The 27,494-nt window shown below is 59.4% G+C and overlaps 1 protein-coding gene across 1 annotated transcript; it reads right to left on the bottom strand.

Annotated features, from left to right (window-relative positions):
- Positions 1 to 15,255: 15,255 nt before the first annotated feature.
- Positions 15,256 to 19,050, bottom strand: HMX1 (H6 family homeobox 1). The gene is made up of 2 exons (XM_064490046.1): positions 18,657 to 19,050; positions 15,256 to 15,911 (listed from the first exon to the last, which is right to left on the bottom strand). The coding sequence occupies exons 1-2, from the start codon at positions 19,048 to 19,050 to the stop codon at positions 15,256 to 15,258; spliced, it is 1,050 nt and encodes a 349-aa protein (XP_064346116.1).
- Positions 19,051 to 27,494: the final 8,444 nt, after the last annotated feature.

Here is a 27,494-nt window from a genome sequence, read left to right on the forward strand (position 1 = left end):
TCAATGGCTGCGTCATTCTTTGAATGGTTGTGCCCTGCCCTCTTCCCTCCAGTCTCAGAAGGTTTTATCTCTCACATAAAAGTGGCAGCTGGTACGTGGTCCACGGGGTGGGCATCTCTGCTTTGCTCTAAGTGACCTTTCCTCACCAGACCTCTAGAACCCCATCCCAGACAGCCAGGAAGGGAAGGGAAGGGAAGGGCGCAGAAGGCTGCCCAACCTCCTGTTGAGAGAAAGAGCTGGACTTGCCTGTAGTACGTCTCACACCCGGGGGTCAGAACCTCTTCGTGTGACCAGGCTGGGAGCTGCGAGGGGGTCTGGGGAATGTGGTCTCTAGCTGAGCAACCAGCGGAAACTGGTGGAAGGGGGAAGAGCAGGAGAGACACACCTCCCTTCTGCTGGGATCAGGTAAACACTTAAGAGCATTTTTAATCTTCTTAAGCTTCTTTATTTTGGCTTTGCATCTTTAATTGACCCAAGATGAACACAGGTGCAGGCTGTGAACCAATCCTGTGGCCCCTCCTCCCCTCCAGACCCCTCCACTGCTACCACCCAGATGATGCAGGAGAAACAGAACCCCCCCCCCAAACTCCCATCTCTCCCTGCACAGGCCCAGCCTTTGGTGGGTCCTGAGGACCTGGATGTGATGGAGCTCAGTGTCTGGTCGGGGAGCAGACATGGGGCAGACTGCTGTCACACAGCATGAGAAAGGCTGTAGCCCAGCCCAGCAGCATGACAGCAGTCTTATGCCCCACAGGCAGTACCCAAAATGGGGCCTGAACCTGGGGAGCCCTGAGTGGATTGAAAAGCCCAAGGCCTATAGAGCTGCTCAAATCCATCCACACATTCTTTTAACACCAGTGAAGTTACCAATGCTGGGATGTCCTTTGTTTCTTTATGAGGAGGGAGTATGTTTAAATTCAGATGGAGGCCTGGGTACCTGAGATGGTCAAGGGTATGCATTAGCTTGGCTGGTTGTTCCTTTACACTCCAGTCTAGATGTTACTGTGAAGGTCTTTTTAAAATGAGATTAACATTGAAATTGGTTGGATTTTAGTGAAGCAGATTATCCTCCACGATGTGGGTGGGCCACGTCAAATCAGTTGAAGGTCTCAAGAGCGAAAACTGAGGACGCCTGAAGTGGGTGGAATTCTCCTAGAGACCTGCATCACAGGAACCCTGCTGAGGTTCCAGCCTGCTGCCCTGCAGGATCTGGGCTCACACTACGACATCCACTTTGGTCTGGATTCCCAGCCTGCCAGCCTACCCTGCAGATTTCAGATTTGCCAGCCCCTATGATCATATGCGCCAATTTCTTAAAATAAACCTTTTCCTTGTCTCTCTCTCTCATACATATATATAATATATTTTTTCTATATATACTCTGTATTTTCTATGTACATGTATATTTCTCTCTGCATATGTAAATTTTCTGTTGGTTTTGTTTCTCTGGAGAATCCTGACTAACACAGTACCTAAGAACAATAGGAAGAGAAATATGTATTACTTCTACCAAGTTCAAAACCATAGAGTAATAGAAAACACAAGAATGCCAGCATGATCTAGTGAAACTCAAACTCTTTTTGTAGATCTAATGACAGTAAGAAATGCATTTTACATCCTGAGATGAATTTACAAATATAGAAATCTGAAAAGCGATTTCAGCAAAATGCTGATCCTAGCAGGTGAGAAATGCTGGATCCCTTTTTTCTGTGCATCTTTATTGCGCACAGAACACGCATGAGCAGGGCAGTGACACCCAGGTGACCACCCTGTGTGAAGAGCTAAGGCGGTGCCCACGCCCCCCCCCCCCCAGGGCTCTTCCAGGGCACCTGGGCATCCTTGCTCCGCTATTCAACACAGACATGTTTGCCAATCTCCTTTGGCTCATCACAAGCCTGAAGAACCAGTAAGATTCAATTTGCTTTACAGATTTGGATTCAGTCCTTGGCTAGCTGGCCACGCAGGCCTTGTCCACATCACGTGGTCAATGTGAAGTTTAACCACAGTCTCGTTCACTATTTATCCAACAACCGTTGATTAAGCAGCCATTGGGGCAGCCTCTGAGCTGCTTGCCAGGATGGCAGAGCTCCAGAGAGCTCACGGTCTCAGGAAGGAGTCAGATAAGAAACAGCAGTGAGCACAGAGACCCAAGAATGCCGTGACAGGAGGGGCCACCTAGGGGGTGAGACTGGGGTGGGGGAGGGGCGGCCAGGATAGGTTCACTGCACACTGAACCCCTGTTGAAGGAGTCCTCATGAAGATAAGGAACGTTTGATTTCCCTGGCACTGAATACAGGGCACCTTCATTAAACAAGGTTTCCCAGGGAGACCAGTAAAGGGTTCACCCTTGGGGAATGCCCCAGCCCCAGCCAGGGGCCACATTCCCACAGAAGCCTTCAAAATTCAGAGTCTGAGCTGGGCAAACCCAGCTCTCCTCACAGGATGCGAACCAGAGTGGAACATGGTCCAGAAGCTGCAGAGAAAGGCTCAAAAGCTTTTGGATAAATATACCACATCTTCTTTATCCAGCCATCTGTTGATGGACATTTAGGTTGTTCCCATGACTTGGCTGTTGTAAATAGTGCTGCTGTGAACACTGGGGTGCAGGTGTCTTTTTGAAGTAGGGTTCCTTCTGGATATATGCCCAGGACTGGGATTGCTAGGTCATATGGTAAGTCTATTCCTAGTCTTTTGAGGAATCTCCACACTGTTTTCCATAGTGGCTGCACCAAAGTGCATTCCCACCAGCAGTGTAGGAGGGTTCCCTTTTCTCCACAGCCTCTCCAGCATTTGTCACTTGTGGACTTTTGAATGATGGCCATTCTGACTGGTGTGAGGTGATACCTCATTGTAGTTTTGAAATGTCCATCAACAGATGACTGGATAAAGAAGTTGTGGTATATTTATACAATGGAACATAATTCAGCCATAAAAACTGACAACATAACGCCATTTGCAGCAACATGGATGCTCCTGGAGAATGTCATTCTAAGTGAAGTAAGCCAGAAAGAGAAAGAAGAATACCGTATGAGATCACTCATATGTGGAATCTAAAAAAAAAAGAAAAAAAAAGAAGACAAATGAACTTATATATAGAACAGAAAAAGACTCAAAGACATAGAATACAAACTTGTGTTGTCAGAGGGGAGGGAGGGGGAGGGAAGGGATAAATTGGGAGTTTGAAATCTGTAGATACTGACAGGGATACATGGAATAGAAACACAAGTTTATATGCACAGCACAGGGAAATATATTCAAGATCTTGCAGTAGCTCACAGTGAGAAAGAATGACAATGAATATATGTATATTCATGTATGACTGAAAAATTATGCTGTACATAATGACACAACATTGTAAACTGACTATAACTCAATAAAAAAATAAAATAAAAAGCAATTTGCAAAAAAAAAAAAAGCTTTGGGAAAGTTACCCAGGGAAAGATGCGGCCAGCCCCTCCCAAAACACTCCCACAGGCGGGGGCTGGGGGAACGTGGGGGCTGGAGGATGTATGAGGCCAGGAGTGAGGAGCATGTGATTGGCCTGGAGAGCTGTGGGAAGCCTTGGGAGCTGATGGCCTCTGAAAGTGAAGTCCAGACAGAGCTGGTCTTGTTTAGAAGCCCGGCCTGTGTCCCACCTCCCCCAGCCTCCCCATCGGATGCATGGGGCCTCTGGGTGTTTACACCTTTCACAGGAGGCTGGCCCTCTGGAAAGGAGTCTGAAGACAGATGAGTGGGAAGTATAGAGAAAACCAAAGGGAAAAACAAATATCGGAAAAAACCGTGACCCCAGCTCACATCCAGCGGCGAAGGGCATTCACCCGATGGCAGCCCTGTGAACTCGGGGCCTCACCCCAGCACCACCTGCCCCAGGACGGCGCTTTCAGGATGGGGAGGAAAGGGCTGTGAGCGCCTGAGTGACTTGTGATCATGACTTCTGAGCAAGTAATTTCCCATCTTCCAGGCGAGCCATAGGCACTTGATAAAAGTTTTTAAATGAAATCAAGAAAGAGCCCAAGCGTGCCATTTAGGAATATGAGCAGGCAGGAGCATAAGGAGCTGGCTGGGGTTGGCAGCTGCGTCTCCTGCTAGGGGCTGGGGGCGGGCGGAGCTGTTCTGGTTGATTATTGTTGTTGTTGTTGTTGTTGTTGTTGTTGTTGTTGTTGTTGTTGTTGTTGTTGTTGTGGAGGGGGGAGGTGATTTGGTTTATTTATTTTTACTTATTTATTTTTTAACAGAGGTCCCGGGACTGAACCCAGGACCCCATGCGTGCTGAGCACGGGCTCCACCACTGAGCTGCACCCTCCCTTTGATGTTTGTATTCTTTTTGTGGAAACAGAAGACATTTTAAGTTGTGTGCATGAATAACTTTGGCAAACTTTAAGAAAAAAAAGAAGGGTACAGCGGTTCTCTCAGTTTAAGTCTTGTAAACATTTGTGTAAATGTTTTCTCTCTTTAAAAAGACAAGACTCAGATGGTGATTACTAGTGTGTACGTTTGTCCAGACTCATCGAATTGTACTCTTAAGATTTGCGCTTCTCTCCGTACGTAAATTTATCTCCATTTTTAAGAAGGAAGGGAGGGACTCCTCCCACGGTATATCTGGTTATGCGTTCGAATTTCGCGCTGAACCAATATACTGTCTATTTAAAAAGTAAGTAAGTAAATAGGAAAAAACCCCAAACTATTGAAAAATTCAACTGTCTCCGTGTAGTGAGTAGGATTTGTGATGCCGTAGTTTTGCTTTGCTTTACTTTGTTTTGTTTTTCTTGCGTGTATTTTCGGAATTTTCTGCGGCAAACGAACAAGAAACGAAATCAGATGCGGGCCAGCCGAGAGGCGTCGGGGCAGATCTCGCTGGAAGGTGCGCAGGGCTGCGGCCGCGGGGCCTCGCGGACTCCGGGCTGCGCCCCGGAAGGTCGGGCTGTCCGGCGTCGGTCCCTCACGCAGGCCTGGACCCTGCCCGGGAAGGAGGCCGAGGAGGGAGCCCAGGGCGGAGGCGGTCACGGCGGCCTCCGCTTCTCCTGGCCGCGCGCTGCCTGGGCTCTGCGCTCAGGCCCGGCTCGGCTCCCAAGTGATGGCCGACCTGGAACCAGTCCCCTCGGCCCCTCCCGCGGGTAGAATGTACAGCAGAGGCGCCGGGGAGCCCCTCCGCGAGGGCGCGGGGTTTCCCAGCTTCTGGATCGTTCTACGGTTCTGCCCAGGTCTGAGTCTGGAAGGTCGAGGATCTGACTTCGTACGTCTCCCCTTGGCTCGAGTCGAAGCTCTGCATTTTACGCGCCAGCGAGCCCAAGGTCCCTGAGGGTCCCAAAAGCCACAGCCCCTCCGCCGACGCAGCCCTCACCCCTGCCCGTCCGGATCGCGCTCCTCTAGCGGCGTCCACGCGCGCAGGGCGGCGGCACGGGCCCTGGTTCCAGGAGCCGCGTGTCTCCTGGCCAGCAAGTCCTGAAAGCGCTGGGAGGGCGCGCGGCGGGGAGGCCGGCGGCCGGCGGAGGCGGAGGCGGGGTGAGGACCAAGGGGCGGCTTTTAACGAAAAAGTTGAATCATCAGCTAAACCATCAGGACTAATGCGATGTACACAAGCTGCGAATCAATGCCGGGCCTCGGGGGTCGGGCTGGGGGTGGGGTGGGGGCAGCAGGGCCGACCGCCCCCTGAAGCGAGGCGCCCCCGCCGATTTGGGGAAATGGATTTTCGCGATTTAAGAAAACTCAGACCAAAGTGAGCGAGGCCCAGATGTGCTGACGCCGCGGTTCTACGGAGCTGGAGCCCCGAGAGCGGCTCCGGGAAGGGGGACGGCGATCGGCGAGAGGCCGAGGCTGAGACGGCGGAGACTGGGGGACCGGGGGAACAGAGCAGCGCGGCAGGGAGCTTGGGCAGAACGAACCCGGCCGTACAACTGAGGCTGCGCTCCTGGGCCAGGGTCGGGGGGAACCGGGCAACCCCTGGGCCCAGGTCCCAGGCACCTCGAGCCTCCGTGCGCCTGGGAGGAGCCGCGGAGGCTTGTTCAAGACGGAGAGGCCCTGCTCTCACTCTGGGCGCACTCGGTGGCTGCAGGACGCAGATGGCTCCGTGGGGACGCACCCTGAGCTCACCACCTCTGGCTGGGGATCAAACCTCACTCCCAGGGTCTGGGAGAGGTCGGCAGTGACATACACACACTCCAGTCCCCTGGTCGTATTCAGGACTGTGGGATGATTGGCTGGGGTCCTGGGGTCCAGAGCCTCCTTCCTCCAGGCCCTGTGAAAGAATCAGACTTCCAGTGGAGAGACCCTTAGGAAAGTCCTTGGGGAGAGAGTTGCGGATCAGAGAGGGCCCCAGCACAGGGTGGGCTTCCTCAAAAACCCATTTTCCACTGGGGCCTCCCAGTTCCCTCCTCTCTGCCACACTCAGGGGGCAATGACCGCCCCCCCCCACCTTGTTTCTGAGACACCTGGAGTCTGGTGGGCCCTGCTCTCTGGGCTCAACCTTGCTTGTCGTTGAATTCAGGAGCAGAGGGAAGAGGAGGGAGGTGTGGCTTCCAGCTTCTGGGGCCTTTCTTGGGGCCACATTAGGTTTGTCTGTAAAAATGGGCACAGTGGGTGAGACTGGAGCTGGCAAGGGTCCCTTTCAGGAAGCTGGAGGTTTTGGCTCCAGCCAGGAGGTGGCTCATAGACTGTCACCACCACCACACCACCACCCCTCCACACGCACACAAGGGAATGGAATGTTTTTAAGGGGTCCCTGTCCACAAAAACAATTTGAATCATCATGAGTCAGTGTGTCAGCATCAGTCTGCCACCCAGTCTCTCCAGTCCCACCTCTGGCCAGGCTGCCCTTCAGGGATCTCCACCCACAGAGGTCCCTACTGCCTTGGGGCTTCCCTCTCAGATTCCACAAAGGCCTAGTGGGTCCCAGCCACTCTAGAGGGCCTTAGAAAATTCCAAGGAAAGCACTTTTGAGGGGCATCCTAGGGTACAGAAGCACTGCCCCTGAGCTGCCCCACCCCAGCCGCGTGTGGGGACTCGGGTAGGGAAAGAAAGGCCAACCGGAAGGGAAGAGAAGCTTGATGAAGGCCGAGGGGAGAAACTAGAGAAACCTTCCTTCCGAGCTGGTGAGCTGCCCTCGCCCACCCGTCTCCCGGCGCCCCAGCCAGGGCGCCGCTCTCGCCACATGTCTCTCATATGCACTTGTTGTGTCGTTTCCCCCACTGGAAAGAGGGCTGGACACAGGTCTGCCTTCCCGCACACATAATCTGTGTAATCTGGAGTTGGGTAAGGCCTGAATCCTCATTCATAAACTGGGGACATCACTCCCCTCGCCAGATTACTGTGGGGATGCAGTGAGACAATTCCTGTAAAGAGGGTGATCAACTTTCAGCTCAGAAAAAGCCTCAGTGTCATGTGGGTGGGGGAGTAAATGCCCACGAACAACAAGGAGAGCAAGGCCAGCTTGCCCAGGAAGCCAGGGTCTCTGTCCACCTCTGGACACCAAATTTCCTAGGCCAGTTGTATCGCTGGGATGTTGGAGGCGCAACTGCCCGTGGTGGGAGTAGGGGACACAGACGTGGACACACTAGGTCTCTGCTGGGGATGAAGCAAAGGTCGGAGGACTTATGGGTCCGGGAGTGTGGAAGCTTGGGCCCTGGAGGGGCAGACGCAGGGTTAGATAGAGGTGCAGCTGTGTTACTGGAGGGCTCTTGCGCATGCGTGCGCCCCGGCCTGCGGTGACAGTGTGTGCGGGCACCTTCAGGTGTCCTGGAGCCCTAGTAGGAGCATGACTACATGAACGAATGGGGGTGGCGGGGACTTGACTTTCTGCGCTCAGGACCAAGCCATGAAAGGCAGCGAGCCCTTGGCACAGGCTAAAGGAAAGGGACCTGTGGGTCAAGCGTCCTGGCAGTGGGTGTCCTGGGGTGTGATGGGTACAAATCAGGGGCACTTAAGGCTGTGTGCATAGCAGCAAGTCTTGAGCCCGCGCTCTTGTCATTAGGCCGAGCGACCTTCACCACTGCCACCTACCCACTCCAGAGATTGGCAAGGCGAGCTCAGAAAGATGAAGTGACTTTCCCAAAGCCATGCAGACGGCCGCTGAAGGCAGCACACAGCTCGGCAGCCTCAACTCTGCGCCCCATCTTTCCGGGAGGGAAGAGTGGAAGGGAGGTGACCCGAGAGCTAGATGGCAGAGAGTGGGACCGAGATGTCCCCAACAAGGGCGGAGACTCGAGGCGAACCGCGAGGTCTCCACCTGCGTCCGCCCAGACCTTTCCTCCCCTCTAGCCTTCGAGTTTAATACGGCCTCCTCCCAGAAGCCTTCGGGGACCCAGGCGGGCTCAGGCACCTCCCTTCTCTTCGGCCCCAGCCCCGGCCCCTTAGCTAGACCTCGCCGTCTTAGGTGGTGGCGCGGAGACCGGACGGATGCGCAGCGCGGAGCCAGAGGGGGAAGGGACGGGCGGGGGAAGAGGGGAGCTGGGAGCGGGAAGGGGCGAGGTGAGAACCGAGGGGCGGGGCCCGAGGGCCGAGCCAGACTCCGAGACGCCGAGGAGACGCCAGGTGAGCCTGGCGGGGGGCGGGGAGGGGGCCCGGGCGCCGGCGGGAAGAGTGGGGTGGGGCGGGGCCGGAAGGACTGCGGGCGGGGGGCAGGGCACCCCGAGGGCCGCGGGCCCCGAGGGTCTAGAGCTGCGACGGCCTTGCGCTCCGACGCCCGGCAGCCTGTGCGGGGAGAGGGGCCGCTCGGAGCTGGCCGCCCGCCGGGCCCCGGAGCCGCGGAGCTGGCGCCACCGCCAGTTTCTCTCCTTCAAGCTCGGGCAGCCGGGCGGGACACTTGGGCCCGGAGCGGCGACAGCCCAGCTCGAGGGCCCCAGAGGGGCAGGCACGGGATCCGGACGCGAAGCGGCGCCACCGACTCCCCCCAGCCTGACCCGGGCGACGCAGGGCTTCGGCGCGTCGGGGTCCCTGCGCCGCTGCGTCCCGGAATGCGCGCTTCCAACCGCCTAGGTCGAGAAGACGTCTCGGCAAAGAAATAAAACCTTAAAGGGGGCCCGGGCCTCCCCGACCCCGACCTGGGCGGGTTCGAAGTGGGTAGGAAGCATGTTCCGGAGAGGGGGAAATAGAACCGGGCGGAGGGGTACTGCGGTTAGCGGGGACGGACCCACGGGCGGAATCCCGAGCTCCGATGGAGGGAAGAGAGCAGAGAAGAATGGAGAGGAGACACCGGGAGGTGGAGATCGACTAAAGCTGAGAATCTGAGCGAGAAGAGAAACGCGCGGCCGGGAAGGCAGAGTCCGGGAGGCACCGCCAAGGCGGGGCGGGTTAGCAACTTCCGCCAGGTCCCCGTCCTGGGGTTGGGGAGACCCCGGGGAGACCCGCAATTCGGAGCTGGAACGGCCGCATCCCAGAGGCCCTCTTCATGCACCTTGCCGGTCCCTCGTCGGCCTCTCCTAGGGCCTCCTGCCGGGGCCCTCACACCCACAGGATCCCTCCTCTCCAGGGGATGGGGAGCATCTTCGGACTGGTCCGTCTCGGGATGGAGCGCCAAACACGTGAGCCCCTCCCCCACCTGCCCCCCAGGGATCTCCCGCCCAGCCTTAGCCACTCATCCCACTTCAGTCCGAGTCTCGGCCCTGCGGACCCTGGGACACCGAGAGCGTCAAGGAAGCACCGAGAAGCCGAAGACACGAACCCAGGACCAGGGGGTGGCCGCCGGGCTCAGTCTCCCAGACGGGCAGCAGGGTCGGACCTGGACAGCATACGGCAGCGGCAGCGGCAGCAGCAGCGGGAGATCCCAGTCCGCGTTGGTGACTCGAGCCGCGAGAGCCGGGAGGCGGCGCCAGCGATCGTGCAGCCCTGATGCGTCCTCCGCGGCGAGGCCTCCCGGGCGGAGGTGATCATGGGCGCCGGGGCTCCGGATGGGCACCGAGGGGTGCCCGGACCGGTGGGGGAGGGATGGAGGCAGGGACAGCTTCGTGGAGAAAGAGGGAGGTTTCAGAGTGAAACACGTCTGCAGAGACCGAATTAACGGGTTTTAATTCGCACTTCGAAGTAAGGAGGGGGAAACAAACAAAATGCAAGCAGGGTATAAACTGGACGAAGGTCACACGGCGATGCGATAGAAGCAAACCTGCAACGAAAGCAGCGCGCGGCAGAGTCAGCAGCTGGAAATACACACCCTGGGCGTTCCTGGATAGTCACTTTTTAAAGTATTTTTATTGTGAAAGGTTTCAAATCTAAAACAAAGCAGAGGAAGCCTTGAAATGACCCCTTGTGTGCCCACCGCCCACTCAACAGCGGTCACCTCCCGGCTGGTCCAGTTTCCTACATGCTGCTCCCTTTCAGTTTTACTATTTAATTTGTTTATTTTTGTTGTGATATTTTCAAACCCAGACATCACATCATTTTATGAGTAAATACTTAAGTGCATCTTTAACTGATAAGAACTTTAAAAAATTAACAAAACAGCTATAAACCGCCTCACAATAAATCCACAGCCTAGTCTGACACTCAGAAACAGTTGACTTTTGATGGTGGAGATGCAGACAAACTTTCTGTTTTGACTTCACTGCAATTTCCAGATAATCGCTAATAAGCACTATTGCTTTTATTACAAAACAAACAAACAAACAAACGCTGAGGCCAGCGGCCGTGGGAGCCAGCGGGAGCTGGGCGGCCAGTTCTTCCCTTTGGTCTCCCAGCAGTGAAGCTGGGGACTGCCTCGGGCTTCTCGACTTTTCTTTTTGCACCTTTGTCCCAAGTGTCCATCCGAGTTCTGGATTCAGAGCTCGGTGCTGTCAGAACAGAGTGGCCCCTTTCCAGTCTATTTGTGAGTTCGGGTCCACCCTACCTTTTCCAGGGAGGGCAGCCAGGCTTTGTACCCAGTTATGGGCTGAGCCACTTTGGGGACCCAGCTAGGATCATCGGGTTCAGGCTGTGTTCCGGGTTAATAGATGCAGGAGGCTGGGGACCCTTCTATAGGCAAGCAGTTTGCTGAGGGACAGGGCGACCAAAGGAAACGATCCCTACGATCTGGCTGGTGGGAAGGGGACGCAACTCCTGCTAGAGTGTGCAGGCCGTCAGGGAGGAGCAACCCCAGAATGGGGCACATGACCTCCACAGCGCCAGGTGGAGGAAGGGGAGTTGTCGGGGCCTTGATGGCCAAGTGACTTCATGGAGTCTCTGCCCCAGAGTCTCTGCCCCTCAGAGCCCCAGTTTCCCTTTTTGAGAATTGCCAGATGAGACCAGAAAGCCTTGAAGGATGCTTGAGAGACACCCACAGACAGGAGACGGAGAGAAAAGCCAGCCTAGCCCCTCCTGTCTCCTTCTTGGTACCCACTTGACAGCACCTTCCTTCTCAACCCAGGTGGGTCGCCTTCTAGGTAGGCTCAGAACCAAGGCTCTGGGAAACCTTCTCCCCATGAAGTCAGACCAAGCTTGGGGGAAGGAGACTGGGGGCCACTGACAGCCCCCAACCTGAACCTGATGAGGAGGGGTGAGCCGGAGGGGAGGCCCTAGATGGACAGTACAAAGATGGGGGCTCCCCAAGTGCGGAGTGGACAGGGGTGGGGAACTGCCAGCTAGGAGAAGGGCAATCCCGCGTGCCGGTCAGTCCTGCACGAGGGCTTCGGATGCGGAAGGCAGGAGTGAGGGGCGCTGCCTGCCCTCCCAGCCAGGGCCGGGAGCCGCCAGGTGAGGCGGGGAGCGCTAAGCACCACCTGGGGTAGGGGGTGCTGGCCTGTCTCTTTCAGCAGGTCTGATTCTGCATGAACTCAGCTGGGACTCCTTGCAGGTCGGGCGCGATGTCCAAAGCCTGGTGGACCCAACTAGGCTCAGGGACTGTGCAGCCTGAAGCCCTAGGCAGCCCTTGGTGGCTAGAATTGGGTCTCGCTTAAGGAGAAGTTAGGGTTGGCGGGTTTGGGAGGGCGAGGTACCCGTATGAGAGGCAGAGCAAAGCCATTCATCTTCTGCCGGGAGCCAAGCCAAATTAGGCGAAGTGAGGTTCTTCCGCGATGACGGCGCTGAGTCTGGAACGAGGCTCAGCCCCAGCCTGGTCCCGCGCGCCCTCTAGGGCTGCGTGTTCCGCTCCGATTCGCTCTGGTTTGTGTCGCCCTTGACGCGACCCTCCTGGGTGCTGGATAATGATGGGGTAAAGTCAGCTTCCCTGAGCGCAGCTGGCCTAATCCAGGTTTGGATTCACTTTCTCTACTTTGGCGTTAGGGTTCTAGGTCCCGACCCTTCCCAGTGCAGGGCAACAGACCCCTTTTCCGCCTCCCGGCTCCTTCCTTCCGATCCGGGGGAGTTCGGAGCCGGCGGGCGAGGAAGACGCTCTCCAGCCCAACCTTTCACTGCTTCCATCGAAAGATGCAGCCCTTCTCTTCAAATCTGCTCCGGGTTTGCAGCCGGCTAGACCCTTCTTCCCTCTGATTCCGGGTAGCAGGCCCGGGCCGGGTGGCGGGGTTTGCTGCTTCCTGGTGGGCGGAGCCAAGGCGCGAAGCGGTGCCCCCAGCTCTTCACCCTCCGCGCGCGCCGGTGGCTCCGGCGCGACGTGGCTCCCCGGGCGGGCGCGGAGCTCTGGTTTGTGCAGACCGACCCGCCGCTGAGTGTGAGCCGCCTGGAGACATGGGCAGCGCACCGCGCTTTGCGGCGCACTGGGTCTGGTTGCCACCACTTCGGGACTGCCCCGCATCAGCCACAAAAAGTCGAATAAAACGGTTGCATCAAGGTGATAACCCCTTTAACCTGGGTTTTAAAGATCCCATTCGTGGTCCAAGAGCCTGTGACCACGGCTGTTGCCCAATCCCACCGCTTCTGTGTAATGCAGAGAGGGTGCCGCGCCGAGCACAGGCCGCCCCACCGCCTGGCTGCCCGCCTGGTGTGCAGAGGGAAGGTGGCAGCTGCAGAGTGATCTGCGCTGGGCCGGAGGCCTCTGCGCTGCAGTCAGCTCTGCCAAGGCGCACTGGGTGCATCCTTTCGAGGACTGGCGGTGATGTGTCTGCTGACTGCATGAGGCCACCACCAAGGTGACAGAAGGCCAAGGTCCCAGGTAGAGCCTGAGCCAAGGGCTCTGAGGCCTAGAGTGGTCACAGTAGGGAAGAGAGTGGGAGGAAGGAGAGGTGGGTCTGCGCTGCCCCTCGAGTGGCCTTCTTGGCGCCCCACTTCCCCTCTGTGGCCGCTGGTCAGGAGTGAAGGCCTTTGGAAGCAGTGAATAGCAAGCTCACTGTAGAGAATCAGATCGTAAGCCCCTCGTAACAAAGTCAAATGAACCTAGCGGGAAAGGCAGCAGCGAGGGGCAGCTCCCCGCTCCCCCAGGAAGAGGAGGCCCAGCCCCAGAAGTGCTGGAGGGAGGCACATGGGGTAGGGGTTGCGTGGGAGGAGGCCCCCCCAGTCTCTCAGGGTGCCCTCCCCCATCATGCCATGGGCACTGGGAGCCTGACGGTGGGGACCTCAGGGCCCAGAGGAGCAAGGACCACTTAGGCCATAGCCTGCCCTCTCCCCTTCACCAGGTCCTGCTGCAGCTTTCCAGGGTCTGGCCTCAGGGAACCTGCAGCCGACTGGAAGGGCTGGGGCAGGGGATGATTCTGGGTCAGGGAGCTGGATAGCAGAGTCCCACAGATGGACTGTCCTTGGGGTGTGGGGAGACACCCATGGCACCTTCTTCTGGTCTGTCTGGAGCCACGCTGAGAATGCCAAGGTGTTGGGAGGGTGGCTGGTTGCTACCCATCTCCGCGTGGAAGTGTCTGTTCCACCAGGAGACCCAAAGCCACGGGATGAAGATGGGTTTTTGAGGGGGCTCAGTTCTGTCACAGAAGTGACCTTTTCAAGCCCCAAGTGACCTCTGTCCCCAGGCTTGAGAAGCAGTCAATAAAGCACCCTTCTCCCGTGCAGGAGGCCCCTGCCCTCACCCGCGACGAGCGGGCAGCAGGGATCCAGCCACTGAAACAAGCTTTCGCTGGGGCCCCATAAACTCAGCCCTGACCTGGAACTTTGCTCATGGGTCAGGATCAGAGTTTCACAGCTCGAAACGGACTGCAGATGGTTCAGGAAGTGAGGCCAGGGCCAGAGAGAAGTGTTCTCCACCTGACTTTGCTGGGCTGTCTGGCGCCCGTGTGTTGTTTAGGCCAAAAAAAAAAAAAATCCACATGTTAGAGATGGCACTCCACCCCAGTGCAGGAAGGGGCAGTGGACGGAGAGAGCCATGTAGCTGGCAGCCCCTTGTGCCAAGTGGCCAGAGTGGCCGATGGGTTCCGCCTTCACCCGACTTGTGGCTTCTGGTATTGGTGAAGGCCCCACAACTAAGGAACAGGGCTCGCACAGTCCCCTCTTCTGCCCTAGGCCCCTCTCCTCCCCTACCTTGATTTCCCCTGAGTTCCTGCTGGGCCTCCCTGTCTGGGGAAAGTGGGGGCGTGAGAGTCCAGCCTGCAGACCCCCTACTTCTCGCCTGTCCTGCCCACCCACCCATCTGCCCCTGGCCAGCAGTGGACAGGGCTCCACAAGGGGGAGCAGCACCCACCACAGCCTGTTCTCAGAGGAGAGCCCGCCCCAGGGATCACAAAGCAGCAGAAACTGTCCAGAAAGCGTCCCTTTTTATTCCATACGCAAATAAGTAGATTCATTAAAAAAAAAAAAAAAGTCTTCACCGGGATAACCAGAGGCCACAGCCCAGGAGAGAAGCCCCAGTCAGTCCTGTCTTCAGAACAGATGCTGGGACAGAAGCCCCTGGCAGGATCGACACCCTTCCCCTCCACGGGGGCTCTCTCCCTGGAGCTCGCTCCCTGCTGAGCCCAGAGGCTAGGCCATAGCGGCCGAGTGCCCGGGGGGCTGCCGTCCTGCTCGCGCGTTGTCCCGGGCAGGGTCATTCGGGTTGGAAGGTGGTCACTTTGATGAAGCACCTCGGACAGCCTGTGTTTGCCAGGCACTGCACCCAGCCGCTGGCTCCAGAGGTGGGGGGGGGGGGGGGACGGGGACGGGGGAGGCGCTGAATTTGCTCATGGGTTGAGGCCTGTCCCCGTGGGGCTCTGGGCTGCACGGCCGACTGTCTCGGTGATGCCCTCTTCCGAGCGAGGATCCAGCCTTGCCACTGTTTGGAGACCCAGGGTCACCTGCGGCTCTGCTACATTCTGGACCATATTTAGATGGGTTCGGCCGGTCGGGCCCCAGGGGCAGAGGGGCGGTTGGAGCGCCCCGGGCCTCCCCGACGGCCCCCTTGCGCCACTGCCGCCGCCACGGCCTTTTGGCGCGTCCGCACAAGTCCCCAGCGGCCACGGGGAATGGGCCCCGCGGGCCGGGAGCTCACACCAGGCCGGGCATCTGCGCCCGCAGGAAGGGCATGGAGGCGGCGGCCGGGAAGGCAGCCAGCGGGTAGGCGAGGGCCCCGGAGAAGCCGAGCAGCGGCGGGGGTGGCGCGGGCGCGGCGGGCGCCAGCGGGAAGGGCAGCGCGGCGGGGGCCCCGGCGGCGGCGGCGGCGGCGGCGGCCGGGGGACTTTCGTGGTAGAGCACCGGCACGCGGACGAGGCGCTGCGCACCCGGCGGGGACAGGCTGGCCGCCTCCAGCTCGGCCGCCAGCTGCCGTTTCCACTTGTTGCGGCGGTTCTGGAACCAGATCTTGACCTGCGTCTCGGTGAGCTGCAGGGAGGCGGCCAGGCCGGCGCGCTCGGCGCTGCTCAGGTAGCGCTTCAGGTCGAAGGTGGACTCGAGCTGGAAGACCTGGCTGCGCGAGAAGACCGTGCGCGTCTTCTTCTTGCGGCCGCCGCCGCCGCCGCCACGCGCCTCCCCCGCCGCCGCCGGGGCCTCCCCCAGCTCCACCGCCTCCTCCGCGCCGGCCGCCGGGCCCCGCGCTGCGAGCTCCGCCACCTCCCGCTGCACCGCTCCCGGGCCGGGGCCCCGGGGCCAGGCGCCCTCAGCACGGCCCATCTCCTCGCCTGTCTCCGGTGAGTCCCGGTCGCTGGCTGCAAGGGGGAGAGGAGGAACACTGGTCGGTTCTGGCAGCTGATCCCCAGACCCAATCACTGAGGCCAGCTGCTGCCCCCATAAGGTCACCGGCAACCACAAGCAGGGAAATCGTCCCCACGCAGGGCCCTGCGTCCCACAGCACCTATGGCAGATCTTGCCCTGGGATGGAGAAAGGCAGAACATCCGGAGGTGAACTCGAAGACCAGAGACTCTCCAAACCAACACGCTGGCAGCACACTCACGCTCAGAACAGGACAACAGAGGGAAGAGGAGAGAAAAGAAATAAACACAAAAAGAAGACGACTCCTGTAACCAGTGGCTTCGCATCAAAACACACAAAAGCCTGCAGGCATACCTCACGGAGGACAGATGTCCTGAGAAATGCACGCACTGGGAAACAACACAGAGATGGCCTCATCCCTAGCACCCAGCCCTAGGCCGTCCCCCAGACACGGAGATGAAGACGTGCCGTGCCCCCCGCCCCCCGCGTTCACTCTTAGGAGCAGATGCAAAACCCCCGCCTGCCTAGAAATATTCCCGTTGATGAAGGATAAACAAATGCGAACAATCCCCAAACAAAACTCCAACCAGGTGATATAAGTAAGCCATTCACCCCGGTTTCCAGGGCCCCTAATCCAAATGTCCACAGACTGCCCTCTCTGCCCACAGCCATGCTCAGAGGGATCACATGCAAGCACAGCTCCGCAGAAACCCTCAGCAGCCGCACCTCACCCCAAACAGGTTGAGCCTGTGGGGTGGGGGTACAGAAGCCCACAGGGGGTCCCCGAGCTCATGCTCCAAGTACCGAGTTCCACCCAATCTCCCAGAGGTCAGGAGCTGACCCTCCCAGGGCTGGCAAGGAATGGTCCCTCCAGGACCCAGGTGCTTGTTTAGAATCCAGGCCAAGCTAGAAAAGGGGCTGACTTTGGGGCTCAGGAGGCCAATTCAGGCCAGTCTGCCCTTCCACCTCAGGCTGAGCCTCCCATGCTCAGGCGATAGGTCAGCAGTCGGGTAGAGTTTGGCCCAGCCAGCCCTCCAGAGGCAGCGGTGTGCCCGCAGTGTGAGCTCCCGGGCAAGGTGTCTGTGCTTGATCCACGCCCCCAGAACCCATGGAGGTGTGCGGATTTACCAGCGTCCCTGCTCAACCCTGGTGGTGTGGACCTTCATGGTGTCCAAAGAGGGGTCAGGTTCCAGGCTGGCATGTGTGCAAGCAGATACGGGGAGCTCCCCACACTGACTCACAGCGCTCACGCATTGCCACCAGGGGCCAGGCTGGCCTGCCAGCTCAGGTACGAAACAGGGACCCCTAACCCGCATTGTACGAAATGTTGCTTTTGGAGGGACTGACCCGTGGGACTGCAGCTGGAGGAGAACCCCAGGGGCAAGAGGGGAACACATTTTACCCTGTGAGACCCTTTTCAGAAACACCCCCAAAAGAGCACTAATTTGATCACTCTTTTGGGGGAAAACACTGGAGCCTCCTCAAGTTTCCTGGAAGGGGTAGGGGCCCCGAACTTCACAGGTGTAGGTTCTGAGATGTGGGTCCCCTCGCAAGGGGCTCAATCCCACACCAGAGAAGGGGTTATCCAACATGTGAGAGGGGTCTGCCCACCGACACCTCCAGCACTCACTAACTTGCGCTCTGAGCTGAAAGGATCTCAGAGCGACAGCCTGGAAGAGGCCTCGCTGGCCTCACAGTGTGTGTGTGTGTGGGGGGGAGCTGGCAATGCCTGGGGGCTGAGGGTAGGATAGCTTCCTAGTCTCCTCCTCCCCAGGCGTCTTCCTCCAAAGGGCAGGTCCCCATGGGAAGCAGCCACCCTGGGGAGGGGGAGCAGGATTCAGGGGCCTGTAATGTCCAGGCAAGAAGGGGGAGCAGGTTCTCGGGCTGAACCCCCACCCCTTCAGCCTCAGAGCCCTCAGCAGGAAACAAAGGCAGGGGAGGGGGAGGGGCAGAAAGGAAGCGAAGCGGGTGGGACTGGGGGCTTCAGAACTCAGCCTTCTGGCCTGGCACAGCCACAGCCAAGGGCCCTGGGAGGCCCAAGAGGGAGACTCAGGCCGCTGCCCCAGGCCCTGTCTGCAGCTGGCAGAGGAGATGAGACTTTGGGGACACGGCTGCTGTGCCGGACCCTCCTCCTCCCCTATCAAGCCCCCCACAACAGTGTCTCCCTCTGGTCAGTGCCCTCTTTATTTTACTGTATCTGACTCTACTTTGTCTTCCAGCTCTCTCTCCTCCCTTTATCTTTTCTCTCTCCTCTCCATCATTTATGGGTTCCTTTTTGGTTTGGGGTTTTTGTTTTTGTTTTCTTTCATATTCTCTCTCCCCTCTCCTTTCTCCTCTCCCGGCATCTTTCTTCTCTGTCCTTCCCTCTTCTTTTCTTACCCCTCTCCACATCCTGTCTTTCCCTGTTGTATTTATTTCGCTCTCCTTTCCTTTCTCCTCTTAGGTATCTGTTGTCTCCTATCCCCAGGTTCCTCTCCCAAGGGCTCTCTAGAGCCTGGTGATGGGTGAAGTCCAGATCCTGTGAAACCTTCTCCCTGTGTGGGGAGCCTGTCCCTGAGAATGGGGCTCCAAACCCACCCAACCAGGGGCTCTGCCGGGGCCCTGCACGACCCGGAGCCCGCTACAGCCAAAAAGAAGGGTGGCCCAAAAGGGCGCCAACGAACCCAAAGTCCCCGAGCAAACGCGCGAGAGGAAGCCGGGCCCCACCGCCCGGCCCACCGTTCCCCGCGCCCTCACTCACTGTCAGGACTGAGGCCGCCTCCGTAGCCTCCGTGCGACCGCGAGTACCAGCGCGTCCCGCCGCCGCAGCCCAGAGCGTAGGGCGGCCCGGGACCGGGGGGCGGCCGGGGACCAAGGCCCAGCGCGCCCGGCCCAAGCAGCGCCCGGGCCCGCGCCTCCCCGCCGGGCCCGCCGCCCGCGCGCAGCTGTCTCCGCCGCTGCAGCCGCCGCCGCCGCGCCTGCTCCGCGTCCTCGTCCTCCGGATCGTCGTCGTCGTCCTCCTCGTCCTCGCGGCCGCCGCCGCCCTGGGCCGCGCGCCCGGAGCCCTTGGCCTCGGCCGCCAGCAGGTTCTCGATGAGGAAGGAGGAAGCCCGGGCCGGCGTGGCGCGCCCGGGCTCCGTCAGCTCGTCCGGCATCGCGGCCGCGGACCGTCGGGCTCTGCCGGGCTCCTCGGGGCTCCGGGCGCCCCCGGCGCGGCGGGTGCCGGTCCCCGCTGGGGACAGTGGCGCGCGGCTCCCTGGCGCACGCGCGGGCCGGCCCTGGAACCGCTGCCCGGAGCGCTGGCGTCGGGCCCCGCGGGGCAGGCAGCGGCCTCGGCGCCGGGCTGGGCTGGGCCGGGAGCGGGTGCGCGCCGACAGCCGACAGGGCGGCCGCCTCGCTCGCCTTTCACGTCGCAGCTCTGGTCGCCGCCCGGGTCGGCCCCGCTGGGGGCGGGGAAGGCAGGGGAGGGGCCAGCAGGGGCGGGGCGGCGCGGGCCGGGCGGGAGTCCCGCTCAGCCCGAGAACGCGGCGCTGGCCCCGAGCGTGGCCACTGCCGGGAGACGCCGCCCGGACCCGGGCGCGCAGGCGGTCGCGCGGCCGAGGGCGGGCGGCCGGGGGCCCAGGCTGGGGGTCGCGGCCAGTCCAGCCCCGCGTGATCCATTCCCGGGGCCTGAGCCACCAGCGCCGGGGATGGGGGTGGGGCCTCGGCCAGGGGGCCGCCCATTGGCTGCGGGGCCCCGATGAGAAACGGACTGGCCAATCACCGTCCGGCAAGGTTCGTAATTGCCTCGCCGCAGGGAGAGTGTTGGACCCAGCGTGAGGAACAGTGTGTGTGTGCGCGCGCGAGTGTGGTATGTGCTTGTGTGCACGTGTGTGTGCTTGTATGTGTGTATGTGCATGTGTAAATCGGGTCATGAAGACTCCGGGGCTTCCAAGAAACCGAAAGAGGCTGAACTAGTCATTTTTTAAAGACCCCGGGTGTCAAGGCTGCAAAAATTGTGGCATATTTTAATATTTACACTTAATGAAATATTCTTTTAATGCCAAATGTAGTGCGATAGAATTCTCTAGTTCTCAGGTTGTCTCAGAATGTAAGAAAATGCTGGCCCCCACCCCCATTCCCATGGCCCTGCCGGCAACAGGCCCATGTCACGCTGAGTGAGAGAGGGTCCCCACAATCCCGCTCCCCGGGAGACCTGGGCCTTAGTAGATGAGCGAGAGCCATTGCCCCTGGCCGCGGAGGTCTTGGGGGTACTGTAAACCGGTAGCGAGTCCCCTCCCACTTAGGCAGCAGGGAGTGTGGTGACAAAAGTGCATCCCGGCCCACGCCGTCGCCCTCGGAGCTGTGGTCGCTCAGGAGTAACCTGACCGGCCTCCTCCGGGAGCGGGTGACGGCCGAGTCACCGGGTCGCAGCGCCGACGCGCGGGCGGAGCTGGCTTCACCGGACGCGGGTTATCTCGGAGAGACACATTCGGCCTCCCGTGCCAGCCAGGGGTCCTGGCCAACCGAGCACCGCCGGCTGCCTCGCTTTAATATTCAGAACAACGACCGCGGAGAGAACATCAACCCCACATTATGGAGGGGAAAACAGAGGCGAGGAGAGGAGAGATTCCCCCAGATGGTAAGTGGCTTCCCCAGGCCTGGAATTCCCGCACTCTGGACCCAAGGCCCTTCTGGCACCAACACTCTAGAGTCGGATAGGAGCAAGGAGCAGCAGATCTGAGAGGCCAGGTGGAGCTGAGGTCCAGCTGGAGGGACCTCGCTGGCCTGCAACCGTGGAGACAAAATAGTGAGCGCTGCGGGTGCATCTTCTGGCGTGCCTGCCGGGAACCAGTCGTCCTCCAGCCACCCCTTTCCCAGCCTGAGCCTTCCTGCCCATGAGAAGGGTCCCTGCTGGGAAGGGTCTCTGGTGCCCAGTGGCCTGGAGTCCTCGGGCAGGAGGCACACTCTTCTGCAGACTCACGGACTGGATGCTCAGCCCCTCCGGTGCTCCTCTGGCCCTCACGTCCTGCCCCAGGAGGGCACAGATGATCACCGGGGTGTTTAACTCCAGCCTGGAGACAGAGGATGGGGCCTTTCCCCCACTGTGTAGATGAGGGTGCTGAGCCAAAGTGGGTGGGTTGGGGTCAGGGAGACTCCAAAGGCAGAGGTACCCCGGACAGAGGGGAGTGAGTCAAGGCAAGAAATGACTGCCCCGGGCTGTTTGGAAGAGAAGCTGCTACCTTTTGGCTCATCACGGGGTCTAATTCAAGGGTGCTTCCGACAGATGCAGAAACGGGCCAGAGAGGGACTCGGATTAAAAGACAATACGGTGGGAAAGAGTACCTTCCAGATGACCACCTACTTTACGCAGGTGCCCTGGTCCGGCCTGTGAGTGCCTCCGAAGCCCGTTTCTGGAAACAGCTTTCCGAGCACCTTCAGGGTAGGGGTTTCCTCGGAGTCTGGGTTTGAGTTCTCTCTACTCGAGGGCTGTGTGGTCCTGGGGGAGGGGGTGCCTCATCTCTCTGATCTTCAGTTTCCTCTCCTGTAAGCCGCTGTTAGTAAACTCCTGCCTATGCTGGCTGTTGGGAGTGGAAGCCCCGCTGGGCCAGGCCCCCGGGCACCTGGCCATTGGTTGCTGGCCGGTGTCTCCCCACTGCCCCTGGAGAGGTGAGGGGACAGACCAGACCTGATCGGAGGAGAGTAGGCCTCCCTCGCCCGAAATGGCTTTTTGGGGGTTGGAGGGCGCATTTCCTCTGCCAGGCACTGGGATGTGCAGGGTCCCCACACTGCTGATCCCGGAACCACTCTCAGCCACTCTGGCAGTGGAGGGCGGGTACACAGCACAGGGCGTTGGTGAGCGGACCAAGGGTCCCTGCTGAGGTGCAGGGCCGGTTAGGGAGGCATGAATTAGTTGCACTGGCCCTTACCCAGGCCGCTGCCTCTCTGCTCCGTGCAGAGGTGACGGGAGGCGGGATCCTCGGCAGAGGCTTGGCGTGTTCTGACCCTGCCCGCAGCTCCATCTCCCAGCATCCAGCTGGTTGCAACTCCAGGACAGTCTGCGGTGGTCAGCCCTTGGGATGCTCTCTGGAGACTGACCCTGAAGCCTCACGGCCCTGGGTGGGTTTCTGGTGCTCAAGAGCCAGAGCTCAAGTTTCGGGTCACCTCTGGGCACTGGGCAGAAGGACTCCCCAGGCAGAAAAGTGGGGCCTCCAAGTCAGCATGTTGCCAGCTCTCTGTGTCTGTGTCTCCGAGGCATCTGCGCCCCCTTCCCCCAAGTCACAGCCACCCTTCCTTCTCTGTCTGCTCTTGTCTTTCCTTATGTTCCACTTGTCGCTGCACAGCAGGATGGCCAGAGGGTCCCCAGCAAAGGGCCAAAGGGCCAAAGGGCACTCGGTGCTCTTCTCGACGGGACAGCGAGAACTTTGTCGCCTGTGTCCCCAGTGCATAGCTCAGCACTGGTTGTCAAAGGTGCCCCAGGAAGAGTGTAGGGGGTGAGTTAGTGGGAAAGATTCCCAGAGCCTAGATCAGAAGTCAGCCACTGCCAGTTTTTTTTTTTTAAATAAACTTTTCTTTTTGGAATAATCTTAGAGAATGCCCACTTTAAAATTTAAATTTTACCTTATTTTTTCTTCCCTTCATCCTTCACCCCAATTCCATTTGTCCTCATCTCACTCCGGCGCCACCCCACGTAACACACCTGCTCTCGTGTCTGAACTTAGAAAAGCGGTGTAAACTGTATGCCTCCACCAGCTCGCTTTTTTCACTTTAAAGTATGAATCTGATGCTGATAAGTGTTGTGATGATCTAACCATGCTGGGCTTACCCAGCAGTCAGCCATGCCTTTGTTCCAGTTCCTCTGGTCCAGTCACCCTTGTCCCCAAAACTTAGGGTGTAAAACCACCATTTCTCAGTGTGCTCATGGGTGTGGGGGTGGGGGGTAGTTTGTCTCCACTGCGTGGTGCTGAGCCTCAGCTGGGGGCTGGGGGTGGGAAGGACTTAGCTGAGGGCACCTTGGCTCCTTTATCTGGGGCCTGATGCTGATGTTAGCCGAGGGACCACTGCCTGGGCCCCTCCGTGTGACCCGGGCTTCCTTACAACATGGGTTCCCAGAATGAGTGAGTGTGGAGGCGTGTATGTAGGAGAGAGGTGTGGAACGTCGCCTGGGAATTCTGCTGTACTCTGCTGAGCTCCCATTGGGGTGCAAGGGGGAGGGGCCTTGGGCCCCACCTCTCAGTCAGGGGATGGTCAGACTGGAGGATGAGAATCCCTGTGTGGTCTTCCAGGAAAGGATGGTTGACCCCACTAGGGGACTTTCAGGTTGCTGCCAAGTGTCCACGACTGCAGATCGCGGCGGGATGGACAGACCTATTTTTCTTTGTGGGGTGGGAGGTTGTCTGGGGGTGCGTGTCCCTCAGAATGGTACTCCTGGGGTACGGGGTCTCTACAGAGTCCACATGGCAGGCTCTTCAGAGAGACTCTCCAGAGCAACGCGATCACCTCTGTGTCCCCTGATCTGTGCCAGCACCTGGCTTTATCCGACCCTGTCGGCGGCGTGGCGCTGGGATGAGGGTGGGAGGGAGTCGGGTTGTTTTCTGCAATGATTCTCTGGTGGCTGGTGGGCGAGGTTGCTGTGCTGTGCGACCAGGGGCAGCGGTAGGTTCGAGTGTGGCAGGGCTGGGAGCCAGAGGACCAAGATGCGCTTGGATTCTGAAGACCTGCGCCTGCCACCTAAAGAGTAGGGTTCTCAGTTTGCCAAGCAGTGGGGAGCCACTGAAGGTGGCTGAACTGGGGAAGTGTCAGGACCGGAGCCTCCTTGGGAGGAGTAAGTGGAAAGCACTGCACATGTGGGTGAGTCTGACGACCATCCTAGTGATCAGCAGCGAAGCCCCAGGAGGGCGGTGGCCACGCAAGGGGGCCACGTCCCAGTAGCCACCTGGTGGTGCACCGGCCGGGGTTGGGGGCGGGGAGAGGGAGAGCCTCAGGACGTTTTTATTAGCTTGTCGGATGGTCTGCTCCTGACCTCACAGCCACGGTAAGGGTCCTTGCAGCTGTCCAGATGAGCAGCCAGGCACTGGGCAACTATTCTCCGCCAAATGCTGAGTCCACTGTGGCCATAAGCAAGTCACTACCCTCTGGGGACCTCAGTGTCCTCAGTGGTAAAGTGGGAATAACACCGCCCAGCACATGGGCTGGTGTGGGGTGGAGTGCAGGGACAATGCAGGCAAGTCTTTGGCGTGTGTTTAAAATATTTGCATCGTAGAAGAGCAAATGTTTGACAATTATTTTGGCTGCCTTTTGAGGTTTTGGCCACTTCCTTCCTTGCGAAAGTCCCCCTTTAAACACTGGAAAAGGGAGGAAAATCTTTACAACGTGTTCCGCGGATGCTTCCCAGAGTTCCATTCCCTGGGAGATGGGCCGAGGGGGCGGAGAGGGCGGAGGCGGGGGGGGTGGCGGAGGAGGGGGAAGGAGGAGGGGAGGAGGAGGTAGGAGGCGCGGAGCAGAGGGAGGGGAGGGGAGAGGGCAAGGAAGGGAAGGTGTGTGTGGGGATGGAGACGGATGGGGCGGAGAACCAAACGAGGGAGGAAGGGATGCATGGGGAGGGCGGGGAGGGGTGCGGGGAGGGAGGCGAGGGGCGGGGAGAGGTCAGCGGAGGCGGGGCGGAGGCGGGGCGGGGGCGGGGCTGGATGACGTCCGCAGCATTCCCGGCGCGCTGCCGCGGGACGCCGGCCGGGCCCGGAAGCCCCGGGTTCTGGGCGAGGTTCCCAAGGACCGTCCCGGGGCAGAGTGTGCGAGTCGCCAGAGCCGCGCTCCCGAAGCGCCGCCCGGGCCAGCCGAGAAGCCCCCTTCCCCGCCGGGGCGCCCGAGAAGGGTCCCAGTCCGGAGCCGCCGGATGCTGGGGTGGACAAGACGTGCCAACGCCTGTGCCAAGGAGGCTGCTCCCCCTCCAACCCTCAGGGCCTTGCCAGGAGCACCTGCCCTGGGCCGAGCCGAACTCTCACCTTCTGCTCACCCCCCAGCCCAGGCTTGGGCGCTGCGTCATGTCTTGTCCCCGCTTGGGGTGGGCATCCACCAGATCCCGGTGTCCCCGCGCTCGGCAAACCATCAACCTTGCGGGCGCGGGGTGGGGGGGGGCTGAGGGTGTTCTCATTGATGGAGGGACCCTTCCTTCCTCTGCAGGTACATTCCCCACTCCAACATTTTATTTTGAAAGAACTGGCCATAGGACACCCATTAGGTACCCTCTAGATTCTTCCATTAGCACCTGGCTTTCCTTGCTTTATGACATCTGCGCGTCTCTCCATCCGCCTCTCCACCACAGGGATGCGCGCGTTTGGGTCCCAGCTCTGCCTCTGATCAGCTGTTTGCTGTCCCCAGGCACCACCTCCTCCTCTGGAGGTGGGCGTCCTACGGCTCCCTGTGCTGCAGGCTGTGCTGGTGGAAAGTGGTCCATGAATGGACTCTGTCCTGATTATGTTTTCAAGCGTGATGCTACAGTCACACTCCTGATTTCCTCGTGTGACGTCCGTCAGCGGCTCTGCATTCACCGCCAACCCTCGTTGTCTGCCACTGATGTCCTGTCTCCGTAAAGGTCTGCAAAGCTGTGGTCACCAACCTCAGGGGGCAGGCGCGGCTGGTTGCGGCATGAAGAGCACCTCAAGGTGGGGGTGGGTTTTGGTTTCCACGATGGAGCACAGGTTTGTGCCTGGAGTTATTCAAACCACCGGAGACCCTCAGACCAGTCAGACTGCCCGTGACCTTGATTGGAAGTGACTTGGGGTTGGAGAAATGCAGCTGGAACAACAAGGAGAGGGGAACTACCGTGCAGGTGCAGGGCACCTCTTCCCAGGAGCTGGATGGAAGTTTCTGGAAACCTCTGGCCATAGCCTGAACCCAGCCAGTCTGGCCTGGCTCACCCCTCTAGGTTTTGGAATGGATGCCTGTGGCCTAGCAGGGCGTGTTTGTGTGGGGCCCCCAGCGCGGGTGCCGGCAGGAATGTTTGGCCCAGGAATGCTAGTTACACTGCTCAGTTATCCCTCTGTGGGCAGGCGCCTGGGGCCTGGGAGGAGGCCCGTCCTCGCCCTCCCCCCTCAGAAGCTGCTGAGTGTTGGAGCCCAGCAGGTTTAGTCGGCACTTCCCAGAGCCCCGGGTGGGCAGGCTTGCCCGCCCGAACAAGTCCTTGCGGGGGGGGGGGGGGGGAATGTCACTGAGCAGATTCGCTGCAGCAGCACTTGTGACACGGAAAACTGAACCGCCCTCCCTGCCAGCCGGGGCGGGGCGTCTGTAAACACAGACCCATCTTCCCACCATCACGTGATGCAGCTGGGGAAACAGTGGGTGGCCTTGATAGGGGACCCTCCCAAGTCTGGAGGGTTGGTTGGGGAAAACATAGAAACGAGGGTACAGGGCGTGTGTCACAGATGTGTAAAGGGGGTGAAACACACAGGCGTATTTACACACATAACCTTATACTGATTCTCATTTATGGTTGGTTGTGTGCCCATCTGTGATGGGCTGAACTGTCTCCCCCAATTCATATGTTGAAGCCCTAAACCCCAGTGCCTCAGAATGTGACCTCATCTGGAAATAGGGTCACTGCAGATGCAATGTGTTACTACGGTGAGGTCACCTGGAGTGGGTGGGCCCTAATTCATCAGGACTGGTGTCCTTATAAGAGGAATGCCCTGCAAAGAGACAGCAGCACGGGGGGGGGGAGGACGCAGGGCAGGGCTGCGGAGGCGCTGCCACGTGACCCCACAAGATTGGCACTGACCCCCAGCGCTGGGAGAGAGCCTGGGACACAGCCCAGCCACCGCCTTCAGAGGGGGAGCTCGGCCTGGCCAGCACCTTGGTCTTGGACTTCTGACTTGCAGTCTGTGAGAGAGTCTGCTTCTGCTGTTCTGAGCCCCTGGCAGCCCCGGGACGCAGGACAGCTTCTCTGACTGTGGGAGGAGGGCCTGGGGCCTGGTGTGATGCTCCCTCCCGGGGACAGGGGTGAGAGGACATCTCAGGTCCACTGTCTCCACTGTTTGAGGTTTGCACCAAGTGCAAGTATTACTTCATTTTTAAAACATGAAGTGGGAAAAGTCAGAAGTCCTCAGGGCGATGCCCTGAGAGAGGAACATTAAGGGCATTTGGCAGAGACGCCTAGCGAGGTTGGAGGACCCAAGGCCTCTGGGCTGCGGAGTGGAAACAGAGGTCAGAGGTCGTGGGGGAGAAGTTCTGGGATCCCAGAGGTCCCAGGGTCCTCCTGGGCTCAGGTGTGCTTGTGATGGAGGTAGGGGGGGAAAGCAGGTGTAGAGGGGCTGGCATGTCAGAGCCCCTGACCGACCCTCTGACCCACTGACGTGGGGACTGGGGGAGGTCCATGTGGCCGAGTGGTCCCCCAACGTGGGTATGAGGACCTGGGGTTGCTACCTCCCTTACCTGGGGTGTCAGGGAGGCGGGGCTCTGCGTCAGGCCCCCTGCAGCCCCCTAACCACTCTCAGCCTCCAGCCCCTCATCAGGTGGAGGAATAGACGGCGCCCAGACCAGCAAAAGAGATGTTCATGGACCTCGCCCGCGCCAGGCGTCCTGCGCCTGCACCCTCAATCCATTGAGTTGCCTGCCCTCACCCACT

This window comes from Camelus dromedarius, chromosome 1, assembly GCF_036321535.1.
Source record: "Camelus dromedarius isolate mCamDro1 chromosome 1, mCamDro1.pat, whole genome shotgun sequence".
NCBI lineage: Eukaryota > Metazoa > Chordata > Mammalia > Artiodactyla > Camelidae > Camelus > Camelus dromedarius.